The sequence below is a fragment of the Grus americana genome, chromosome 1, assembly GCF_028858705.1.
Source record: "Grus americana isolate bGruAme1 chromosome 1, bGruAme1.mat, whole genome shotgun sequence".
NCBI lineage: Eukaryota > Metazoa > Chordata > Aves > Gruiformes > Gruidae > Grus > Grus americana.
The window spans coordinates 15,322,327-15,335,158 of NC_072852.1; the positions used below are offsets into that span (position 1 = coordinate 15,322,327).

A 12,832-nucleotide genomic window follows, 5' to 3' on the forward strand; every position below is an offset into this window, starting at 1 on the left:
ATTTTCATGTGTTTCAGATGTCCTGATTATTTAAAATTGAATTTGGTTGAAAGACTTAATACCTGTTGTGACAGAAACTGAGCCTTTTGCAGCATATCATTAGTAACTTAAGCCTTTTATCTAATTACATAGGACTAAACAGACTACTGGGAGTCTTAAGGGTTGTAATGAAGAGGAACAGGGACTGCAGGTCAGATATGAAGCTGGTTGCAGAACAAGCGTTTGTCTTGCTGAGGAAACGAGGCAGATGGACATGTTCTTCCAAATGGGAGTGTTAGAAAACTGAAGTCTAGGGCCGTGGGAAGAGACAGGAGCAATAAGGGCTGGGAAAGATGCCTAGGTCTGCCATACACTCACTGTGAACATGTTGAGCAGCAGCTCCTTTAATGCTTTACCTGCCTCTGCTCCTCCTCACCACGGACGTTAGAAAGCACTCTGTGCTAGGGAGCGTAGGGTGGAGCCATAGCGATTGGGTCCTGCCATTTCTGTAGCTGCTTTGGAAGAGCTCCACCACTGCACCCTTCCATTGTGTAGCCTCAAGGACTTCCAAGATACAGGCAAATTCCTCGCCAGGGAATTTTACGCAGTACAGTTATAAGAGAAAGTGCTTACCAGCAGAAATATTAACCTACCTTCTGGGTATTAATTATCTGAACAGCCAGAACCCTTTCTTCCCCGCCCCCGCAGAATAATTTAGGTTGGAATGGACCTCTGGAGATCATGTGGTCAACACCCCCCACCCCCACCCCTCAAACCAGGCTAATTTCAAAGTTGAGATCAGGTTGTTCACAGACTTGTCCAGTCGTTTTTACTACCTCCAAGATGGAGATTCCACAACATCGCTGTCGTCATCCTTGTGCCAGTGCTCAACTACATTGCAAATAATTTTTGCCTTGTGTCTAATCAGAATTCCCCTTGCTCTACCTTATGTCTATTGCTTCTTGCCATTTTGTTGTGCACCACCAGGAAGAGTCTGGCTCCATCTTTTCTACAATCACCCATCTTGTAGCTGAAGATGACACTCGGACCCCTCTTCCCCCTTAATCTTCCTATACATCATATGTTTCAGCTACTAATCATCTTGGTAGCACTCCACTGGACTCACTTCAGTATGCATTCTGCATCTTGTACGGTGGAGGCCCAAGCTGGACACGGTTCTGCAGACACAGTCTCACAGGTGCCAAAACAGAAGGTGACAGTCAGTTCCCTCTGACTGCTGCCTGCACTCTCATGGCTGTGGCTCAGGATGTAGTTAGCTCCCAGCACCCCAGGGGCCCATTACTGACTCATGTTCAGTTTGTCCACCAGCCCCTTTTCCTGAAAAGTTGCTTTCTTGCCAGGTAGCACCCAGCTTGTTCAATGACACGGTGTTGTGCCTCCCTCCCAGGCACAGGACTCTGCGTTTGTCTTTGCTGAACCTAATGAGGATCCTGTCAGCCCAATTTTCTAGCCCGTTGCGGTCCTCCTGAAGGACAGCCCTGGCCCTACTGTATTCAATCACCTCCCTACCCCCAGTTTGTTGTTGTCCATGAATTTGCAGCCCATCCCAGCACCCAGGATGGTAAAGAAGCCCTTCAGCATTATTTGGTCCAGTGTCAATCCCTGAGACATGTTACTAGTATCAACCAACCAACGGGACTTCAAATGGCTGACCTCAGCTCTCTGAGCCCCACTGTTGAGACGATTTTCCAGTCACCTTTTAGTCCACGCCTTGAATACGTATCTCTCCAATTTATTGTAAGAATACAAAAGCAGTCGGTGTCAAAAGTCCTGCTAAGGTCAAAGTAAACAGCGTTCACTGCTCTCTGGTCAGCACCTGAAGGCAGTCATTTCATCAGGGAAGGAAGCAGGTTGGTCAGGCATGGTTTCCCCTTGGTAAATCCATGTTGTCTAGACATGGCTTCCAGGAGCATTTGCTCCATAACCTGCCTGGGATCAAGGTTGGGCTGAGCAGCCTGTAGTTCCCCTGGTCTTTCCTGAAAATGGGCATTGCAGTTGCCTTTTCCCAGTGCTTAGAAAACCTGTATCTTGTTCACCATGATCTTTCAAGAATGGTAGCAGACTGGTAATGATATCAGCCTGCATCCTTGAATCCTGTCCAGTTTTTCCCATAGTCTGGCACAGATCCAGGGTGAGTAGTCCTTAACTTGGGCTTTCTCTTAGTGGGTAGTACCTCACTCCCCAGACTCTGCCCAAAGATCTCAGCACACACCTCTCCAGTTAAAACCTGAAGCAAAGGCAACACTGAGTGTACCTCAGTCCTTCCCGTGTTCTTTGTCACTGGGCTACCCACCCCACGCAGAGGAGCCCACATTCTCCTTAGCCTTCCTTCCATGTTAATATACAGCAAGGGCCCTTCACATCCCTCACTAATTCCAACTCCAGCTGAGCTTTGGCTTTCGTAGTTCTGCTTCAGCATGCCTAGGCAGCATTTCTGTATTCCTCCAGGGTAGCCCACCCCTGCTTCCACAGTCTGTATACTTGCCTTTTGGATTCAATTTCAATCAGGAGTTCCCCAGTCAGCCATGCTGGCTTTCTCCCATGTCTGCTCAACTTCCTGCATGTCAGAATGGACCATTCCTGTGCTTCAGCTAGCTCCCCTGGGCCCTTCAGGGCAGTCTTCTGTGGGATTCTGCCAACAAAATGTCTGCTGGAGACGAAGTCTGCTCTCCTGAATTCCAGGGTTGCCGTTCGACTATTTATTTAACTTGGTTCCCTCAGAATCTCAAACTTTGCTATCTTGTAGTCACTGCTGCCAAGGCTGCCACCAACATCAATGTTCCCAGCCAGTCCACCCTTATGTGTGAGCAGCGTGTCTAGCATAGTCAGACTCGGCTTGTTGTGCCCTTCTGTCAAGAAATCATCCTCAATGTAGCACAGAAGTTGCCTGGATCACTGTGTCTCCGCCATGTTGCCATCCCAGTCCCCTCTACAAGAACAAGAGCCTGCAGTTTTAAGGCTAAGCTGGGAATGTGGTGTAGGTTGGTTTTTTTTTTTCAGTTCACTGCAAAACAAAGACTAAACCTGCCATCAAAAATCATATACTGAGAAAAACTAAATATCAGGAATTAGAAAGACACTTCCAGTTACTGTTTCTGAGTGAGAGAGAAGTAAAAACAGGTCAGAAAAAAAGGCTAGTTTAATATCAGGAAACTTAGCTCTCTTGTAGAACTGGCTACTTCCCAATTGACTGAAAATCCAAGAAATTGATTTCCTAGAACTACAGTGGGACTTTTGCTGAAGGCAAAGGGGAAAAAAAAAAGGTGACACTTAGCAGGAGCCTTCATTCTTTGAGATACATAGTATATTTGTCTGTTTAAGTGTGGCTCTGAGCCCATAGCTCTTAAGACCGCAGATGCTTTTATTCTAGCAGGATCTGTACAGCGAGTTCACACTACACAGTGTGGTGGAGATTAGAGATCCATCTCCATCGCCTTAGCTTCTCTGCCCCCCCCCCGAATTTTTTCTGGATGCATCAACAGTTGATGGAGGTTAGCGTCAATGTTGATGGTTTCCCACAGGTGTCAAGAATAGACATGCTCTTCATATAAGCTGCAACAGTGGATGTGCTCTAATAGAGAATGTACCGATTACTGGGATAGTAGATTTAGAAAATAATGCCATCTAGTCTGTTACACAGTTAGCCAACCTTAGCGTAAAGATGTTCATGATTCCTCAAAAGATTAACTTTCTTGGAGAACATCTGAAGTGCTTCTTTCTGTGACCATAAAAAGACAAAACTTGTTAGAGTGGACAGTAATTTCTCTGCTTCATTCTATACTATCTTAGAAACAAGGCAGGCAAAGTGATTCAAAGGAAACTCTGTGGTATATCTCTGGGACATCTGGAAAAAATCCAGTGAAATATCTATCTAGGAAAGACATAGTAGAGTGAGAAAGGCCGATGACAGGGTCTTGGGTGTCACTGGCTCTGAGTGGGAAATACAGCTACCAAAAAAAGCTGGTTAATGAATAGCAAAGACCAAGCAATGAAGAAGGTTTGATGTTAGGAAAATACCCTAAGGATGCCCGAGGGAGTGTTTCTGAGAAAATGACTCTATAAGATGAGCCTTTGAGAGAGGAGTTAAATCATCATTATTGCTTTCTTCACATCTGGATCATAGGACAGAAGAAGGTCTGTAGTCCAGCTTCCTGCTCAAAGCAGGGTCAGCTGAGGTCAGACCAGGTTGCTCAGAGCTTCATCCAGTTTGGGTCTGAAAATCTCAAAAGTTGGAGATTTCACTTACCTCTCTAAGCAACTTGTCCAAACGCTTGACCGTCTCCATGGCAGGAAGGTTTTTTCCTTGTATCCAGTCTGAACCTCCCTTGTGTCCGCTTATATTCATTGTTTCTCACTCTCCCACCATGCAGCACTGAAGAGTCAGGCTCTGATCGCCTAGTGACCTCCTCACAGGTTTTGGCAGGCTGCTATCACTGTCCCCCTAAGTCAGGGCAAGTGGTGAGTTGGAGCCAGAAGTTCATTACAGTGCTCACCATTCACTTTGTGCTTCAATTTCTTTTCCTCTCTTCCTTTCTTGGTGACCTCATAAGGGTTTTGAAGGCCAGTCTGTGCCCAAAGGCCCTGGACAGAAGCTCGAGATGGAGAAGCTAGTATCTTTCAGGCTTCGTTGGCATTTAACTGCCGCTGAAAGGAGTTCAAGATTGGAATATCAGTAGTGGAGGTCATGGGAGTGAGTGGCCCAGTGATATGCTAGGGGCTAAGTAGAAGAGGCATTAGAGAATTGTCTGTAGGAATGAAAGGCCCAACACTGAGTCTGTTATGTACTCCAGGAGCAAACAGGCACTTGGCTTGCTCTAGGTTAAGGAGCACAAACGGAGCATTTCCCTTTGAATGTTTTCTTTCTTGGGAAGCATCCATGCTCAGGGTGTGAAGCTGTAGGCCTTAGAAACACCCTGCAAAACAACACAAGTGAAAACCAGCTTTCTGCACCTTCTTGGTGTCTCCTTGATAAGGAAGCAGCAAGCCCAATGTGTTGGTGTTACTGTTTAGGCTATGTGGTCCAAACAAATCCTAAAGAGAACTAATGAGGAAGGAGTAACTCAAGGCAAGATTAAAAAGCAACAAAACCCACACACACCGCTCCCCCTCCCCCCTAAACACATCACGAAACCACCCAACTGATTATGAGTCAAAATAAGAGAGAACTGAAGAAAATGGCAGACAAATAGTTGCAATTTAAGAGTGGAGCTGACCAGGGAAAGTTTCTTGTGTAGGCTGTTGAGAGTATCTGCGGAAGTAAGGTGACAGGCCTATATATTCTGCATCTGTGGTGGGAAAGGCTAAAGGATTAAGCCTTAGTAGTTCTTTTCCAGTGACCTGTCTACTCATCGATGACACAGCTCTCCAAATCAGCACTGACTAAATTTGTCACTGGGAGGGGATGATGGTTTCTCTTTTGCAGTGATGTCACCAGTCCCCCCTCTGCCTCAGCTGGGGCCAGGCTGGAAATAGCTGACAGAGACATGTGACTCACAGGGTTACACTTGTGAGTTCATCAGGCCATTCATTGTATTTACACCAACAGGCCTTTATCCCTGTAGCATTCTGTGAATACACTTTGCTCATGCTAGACAACTTTTCTGAAGAACTAGTCTCTTGTGGTGTTGCATCAACCATGTTAGTAACTGTTCCAAGTTCATCAAACCCAGGTTCAATTTCAGAGCTAAATCTTTCAGGTTTGGGAAATCTGCAAAGGGGCAGCTGAATGTTGTGCACCATCTCGAATCCCTACTGGTGTCCTTACCCTCAAATCGAGTTCTCCTGGATCCTGATTGTTATTTCCCCTAAACAGGGGAAGCATCCCTAAAGCTTCTTCCCTTCTCCATTCTGTAGGGAGACCAGATCACAGACTAGATCTAAATATTTCTGCAGGTCAGCCACAAGCAACAAAAATCACACACAAAAGAATCCTGCCCATGCCATTTGTCATGTATTACAAAATGAGGAGTACGCACACATCTACCATGGATTCTCCAGTCGACGGACAAACAGGGACCTGCTGCTGAATTACTGGCTGTATCTTCCTCATACTCAGGAAAGTATGTTTTAAAGGAGGTCTCTACTTGTTTTGGGTAGTAGTTTTCAAGAGGTACTCAAGGAGCAAAACAGCATAAAAATTTGCATGAAATAAACATTCTTGTGTTCCGAAGTCTGAATCTGTTGTATGAATCTCCTCCAAATATTTCTGGAATCAGTATTTGGCATTTCTTCCAATTGTGAATCCTGACAGATTTGGAAGAGTAAAACAGATACTGGTTGCAGACAGCAACGACTTTCTTCTAAAATAAATATTTCTGTGGTAAAAACAGAAGCATAAAAACTAGAGTGCAATGAATAAAAAAGTTACAGTGTGATCTACTTCCGTCTGAAACTGGTGGTATTTAGAGCATGTTAGATAATACAAGCAAAAGAGCACAGCTACAAGCAAAATACTTGTTGCATAACTAAAAAAAAAAAGGGTGGGGGAAACCAACTCCAAATAGAGAACAGCTTGTAAATCATTCTAACAAACCTGCAAGTGCTAAAAGATGACTCAGTCATATTTGGAAAATAAATTTAGTGGTCTTCAGCCTTTGCTGGCCATGGGCAGTGACGGCAAGCACCTAACAACTCATGGCTGTACTCCATTTTGTTGGCTGTAGCTTTAATTTCTAATGGCTGCTAGAAATAGCAAAGCATCTTACAAACAGAGTGTCGCTCTTCAGCCATACGTGGGGACCGCTTCTATCAGATGAAACTTCAGTATCTACTGTACTTCATTGTGGTCAGGTTTTCTATACTAGAAAAGATAAACTCAAGATTAAAAAAAGTTTTCAAAATATCAGCAGCTCAGACCAAGGCACAAATTGAACAGTAAAGAGGAAGTTCAGGATTAGCTTTTGCCACACACATCAGAACATGCAAGGTGTTACACAAAACGCTGTTTACCTAGAAGGTAAAATTTTCCCCCTTCAATGACTGTTTCCTATAACACAGGCCAGCTTTATCTCCTCTCCCAGTCCTGAGTCTATGCATATAAAAAAACAGGTGCAGTCCAAATTTCTTGCTTTTAAAAAAGATCATACCGTAATTGTGACCATCTTCTCTACAGTATCTCCAAGACTGGCTTTCCAGATACTTCAATAAAAGGAGCATAAAAATGTACATCTTCCCCAGATTTGCAGAAGAGGTTTGCTGCGAGAGAAAAAAATGCAATCCTCTCTGCAGAGCTGACAAGCCAATGAACAATTTAAGTCTCATTTGATCTGTAATTGGAACAGGCTTTACACAGAACAAGAATCTTAATGCCTAGATAAAAGTTGCATTTTTAGTATTAACAATGATAAAAAGACTGGTTATAAATTTGTCCTGCCCACTGAAGTGAGAGTTCCTAAATCTGGCAGCTCAAGCAAAGTTAATTCTTACACTGATAAGGAATGAGAAAACACATTCAACTAAGCAAAGGAATTTAAAAATGATTTATCATTCCAAAAACCTCAGCAGCTGATCGTCACACACGTCCTGACATGTAAATATGGAAATATTTTAGACGCAAATGCCAAAATTAATCCTGGAGCAGTTCAGCCCTGTACCGAGAGCTGGGCAGATCTGTTGAACTAGTGGTGGAATTCTCAGCACTGGCCATCGGCACGGTGTATTTCAGCCTCAAGGAAGAAAAAGGGCAGTCTTGCCACAGATAACACTCCTGCTTTGCAAAGATAAATAATGACAAAACCCGTCTGTTTCTTACAAACATATAAATTATTTTATTTACAAAGCCATGTTACAAAAAAAAAATAATAATAATAAAGCAAAAAACAAAAAATACAATCGCTCACTAGAGAATATCTCCAGGCCCGGTGTTGAACCATGGCAGTATCAATCAGATACATGTTTGTTCTGTTTTTCCTTTTTTAAACTGTAAGCCATAGAATTTACTATTTACACCTACTTTAGACATTTATTCTGCTTACAATTATCACAAGCATGGAATGAATTCTATTTGATACTGCTAATACATAAAGGTGCAGGACAAAGAATGAAAATACTTAGTGTTACAAAATATGGATTGTAGAAAAGAAATTGGCTGTACAAGTATGGCATTTTTTTTTTCTTAGAATGATTGGACATGCTTTCTTCAAAAGTCTTCTGGAAAAGGTTCTAAAATCTGTAGTAGGAAAGCACAATATAGCAGGTGCAAATTCATTTCTGTGCAACAACAGTTATTTAATATATCCCATGACTGACCAGCTATGCAAAACCCACAGAGTTTTGTTAAAGTGCCATGGGTCAACAGCATAACAAAATATAAGGTGTAAATAGAAAAATTTCTTTTTTTCTTCTTTTTTTTAAAACAATAGTTCACTGAGAATCAGCAATAATAGAATATGCTGTATAAACTATTCTCTACAAAGGTCGATCAGCACTATTTACAATTGTTACATCAATACAAAAGAAGGCATACAAGTTATCCAAGTCGCTTTTTATGGCTGACGGGCCTATGCATTGCGTATGTGTAACAACCAAAGCTTCTGAGCCTCTATTGCTGGAAACAAATCACAAGGTTTTCAGGCAAACGGGGAAGAAAAAGAACTACCAACTGAATGCTACACTAATAATGCATTATAGGCTGGTCCAGTTTGTATCCACTTTTTTCAAATGTTTACTTCCATTTCACTTTTCAGGCTGAACTTTTTGATACGGATAATTAAATAATGATTCTTTGATGATGAAAGAACACTGTGGGATTTTACTTGGTGCTGAACTTTCCTGAAATGCTGTCAGGTGTAAGCCAGTTGAAAAAAAAATTAATTAAGCAGCATTCAAAGGACAGGCTCCATATTCCAGCTTTCCAATTAAAAGATGCATGGAAAGAGCTAAAGCTTCCTAAAACTACAAAATTGCTCCTTCAGTCATTGATTAGCATTATTTCTCAGAAGCAACCACTGAATCTCACGACCACTGTTTTCCCTCAACAACTAGAAATAGCAGTTCATTGATTACAGAGGATGATGTTGTTACTGAGATTTTTTAAACTCCTGCAGTTTTATAACTCAAAATAAATTAAAAAAATCAACATAGTACTGCTCCTAAAACCGAACAAGACAAAAATTGTGCAAAAATAACAAAGATATGTACACATTTTTTCAGTCTGAAGAAATGTACAATAAAAACATAATTCAAAGAACATTTTAAAAATATAAACATTGCTTAAACTTTCCTAAGTTTCATACTGTTTCTGAAACTATACCGGTCAGTTAGCTCTGAAGTATAGCAAAACATAAATTATTACAAAATTAACACTATAAAAATTTATTTTAAGAATATTTCTAAACTTTTTTCAAAGGGTCTAGCCTTGTTTATAATTGCTTAAACATTTTTAGTTTTAAAATTTGCCTTAAGCCTTCTTTTTTTAAAAAAGAAAGTAGTAATAATCTCCCTATTTGCAGTCTCTCGCCTTTCCCGAAGATGTAAATAAACCAGCATATAAGTGCACTTTTAACACTGTAGAAATAAAAATTAACTCCTCTGTAGTATTGTTCCAGTACCTAGTATTGGCTTCCTGATTATAAAATCTATATTTTATTAAAAAATTATTCAGTAATCCTATAAGAAACACTGTCAGTGCAATTCTATTAATGCAAGCCAATCTGCTCAACTCCGGTCCCTGCAAACCCAAACTGTTCACTGAAGTTACCAGGTGCTGTGATCTTCAGCATCTACAAATCCACCGAGTGACGGGGACTTTATGTGTTGAGCCCCTGGTAACATGAATTAGTTTGGTGCAAAAATCCTTGACGCGTTGACTGAAGTACAGATTCCTTAAGAGCCTGATCCTGGAAGAGGCTGAACACTCAGAATTCCCACTGAAATTGTTAAATGCTGTAGGTACAGAGCACCAGTCAGGATTAGTCCCTAAAAAGTTGCAGTGCCCCAGCTGTTTGCAAATTACTAAGAAATGCACTCAATTTTTATCCATAGGACAAGCTTAAATACAGAATTACTGTAATTTTTATTTAATGAAAAAATTTGGAGATCCTTTAAATAAATTCAAATCATGATCTGTATTTTTTTTTTTTGAATGTCTGCTGTGTTCTGGTAAGGAAACAAAGGGAGCATTGCAATGCTAACAGCTTTAAAAGGCATGAAACATAACCAAGCAGAACGCACAGATCAGTGGCAAATACAAGTGAAAAACAAACCAAATCACTATTACAGTTTTCTGTAAATTTAATTCTCTTTAAAACCACAAATTCATAAAAGGTTAAATCCATCTGCAGGACACAGAAAAGAAAAACCCTGTGGAGTAGGGCTGCTGAGAGCTAGAGATTATAGGCTGGTTCCTTTTCCTTGTTATGGAAGAGTCCTTATTCTACCAGTCCGGTTTGATGTCTTCTAAAAGAGAAACCAGAGCCAGGTTCAAAATCACAAAATGTCTTTCAGTACATAACACTTTCATAACAGCTGCGTCTGACAGAACTCAAAGCAGGAATTTATTTCAAGTCCCTGAACCAAATTCCCTCCCTGTTTACAGATGACAGTAGACCTTTAAGAAAAAGAACTGCTTTGAATAAACAGCGTATTTCCTTTTGGGACTGTCTGAGTTTAGTAAGCTTTGGTGTATCTCACGTTCGTTAACTTGGCGTATCATTACAAATAAAAAGCAGCAATTAGACGACAACTCTGAAGACTCTTTTCCTCTACACAGCATGTTTTCATGCACAAGGAATCCCCACACAGCATACACGTTGTCACCTTCCCTTAAGAAAATGATCTAGTTACTCAGTATTTAAAAACCACCGCATACTGAGGTCTTGAAGTGTTAACACATTCAGGCACCTAAAAGCACTATGAAGACAAAAACACTTGATTAGTTATAAACCTAGGACAAGGATAAAATCTGGAGAAAACAAGCTTTTAACACATAATTTGTATTAACAGGCACAAATAATATGACTGTAAAATCACCATTCCATTAACGTTTGTTAAAAAACAAGTAGGTTTTGTAGGGAAAGGCAATGTTTTTTTATTAAAGCAACAATAGTTGGAAAAACAGGCACGCTTTTATGTATACAAGCCACTGCTCAGGTCTCAAATAGATGCAGTAACACACAAATTAAACGTGAATGGAGAACAGTTTAACCTGACTGAGGTGTGATGGGAGAGAGCAGGCAGGCCCACAACAGGCATCCTCACAGCCACCACTCTGCCACAGCAGTGCCCCGGAGCACGGCGTACTTCAACAGATGCAGCAAATGACCAAAAGAAACTCCTTGTGTGAAATCAAATCAACCACGGGGCACCTTCATCTCCCAGCTCAATAACAGGGAACACCCAGTTACTGGTGGCAGGTGCCTTTCATAGTGCTGCCGCGTGTCCTCTCAGCTCTGACTGGACACCTTGGGAAGGGTTGTGGGGACAGCGGCTTTCTCAGCAGGACTGCACACACCGTCACAGGTTCAAACCAGACTGGCTTTACAACCGATCCCAATTTCCCGGATGCCCCATTCTCATGCAGTCACTCAACCCCATGTTCTCCCTTCTCTTGAGAAACAACAATCCTCCCCCCCTGCACCGGCAGACAAACTCGATAGGTTGCCTGACCAGGTTACACAGTGGAGGCAGTCCACAGTAACTGCTCTGTACTCACGTTTGGCTTGATGGCTGCCATCCTACTTCAAACTGCATTGTTCGAAGTCTGTTGTTCTGACTTGTATCCAGGAAAACTTGCCTGTTTTTCCAGCTACAAACCCCATGGCATGGCAGAGGTTGCCTCTGCCTACAGACCTTGCTTCACTTGCACTCCCTGATTATCATGGTTGTAACACCACTAACATTAAAAACAAGAGAGCACAGGTTCCCCCAGTAATATCTGCCACAGCAGATATTTGCACATCCACTTATTGTGACCTAATTAATAACACCTTTATAAAGAAATATTATAGCACAGTTTAAGACTAAAATTTTATTTAGAGACTATTCAGTTGCTAGATTGAAGATGAAAGCTGTCAACAAAGCAGCTCAGCTTTATTTTGACAGTGAGAAGCACTCATTAGATAGGTAATCATTATTCATAGTTCCAAGCACAAATTCTGTGTTAAGAGTTTAAAATAAAAAAAACTTTAACAAAACTTAATACACCTTGTTTTTCTTTTGTATTTGTATTCTGAGCTCCATATTCAACTACCAAACTGACAGAAACATATTTTTAACAATGAAGAGTTTGTGGGGCTTAAAACAAGCAAGCACTTCTATTTCTGATAAAGTTATGGAAACAGGCAGCTGAAAAGCTCAGCAACAGCCTCTGTTTGTATAAGGCTGCCACAGAATTAATGTTTTGTGCTGTTAGGTTTTCCCCATGGGATCTAGGCAACAGATCCCAAACAGCTCTGCTCCTTGGGTAGTGCGTATTTTATACTAACACAGGAGCAGGAGGTTAAAGCAAAACCAGTTTTGCACTTCAGAACAGCTTTATCCCATGTTTGTTACTGGCAGCTGGATGATGGTGTCTCACACAGCAAAATGCCAGTCCCTAGGAGTATAAAGAAACTTCCCACTTTCCCCCTTCAGAGTAGCTCTTCCATCCGTATACTGCTTTGCATTCAGCACCAAGTGGAAAAAAAATAAATTCACTGATTGGCAGTTCATCTCAAGATGTGAGCGATTCAGAACATTTTCAATGGGGATTTGTTGTGGATTGTCATTACTACAAGCATACTGTTCTTTTGCTGTGTCTACACAGCAGAAACTAAGCAGCACAGCCATTTGGAGTAACTACTCCTGTCTAATTTAGTCAGAATACGGAACAATTCTAAAATACCAACTGGCTGTA

The 12,832-nt window shown here is 41.5% G+C and overlaps 1 protein-coding gene across 13 annotated transcripts in view; it reads right to left on the reverse strand.

Moving 5' to 3' along the window:
* Positions 1-3,470: 3,470 nt before the first annotated feature.
* Positions 3,471-12,832, reverse strand: part of ATXN7L1 (ataxin 7 like 1) — a 122,548-nt gene continuing 113,186 nt past the window's right edge. For 8 of the 13 annotated variants that reach the window (XM_054813588.1, XM_054813586.1, XM_054813583.1 and 5 more), the window contains one exon: positions 7,743-10,395. In XM_054813588.1, the coding sequence (XP_054669563.1) occupies positions 10,354-10,395 (42 nt within the window). In that variant the 3' untranslated portion in view covers positions 7,743-10,353. Of the gene's footprint in view, positions 4,914-5,764; positions 6,800-7,742; positions 10,849-12,832 lie in introns of those variants that run through there. The other 5 variants (XR_008575500.1, XR_008575499.1, XR_008575498.1 and 2 more) reach the window with 5 other exon arrangements.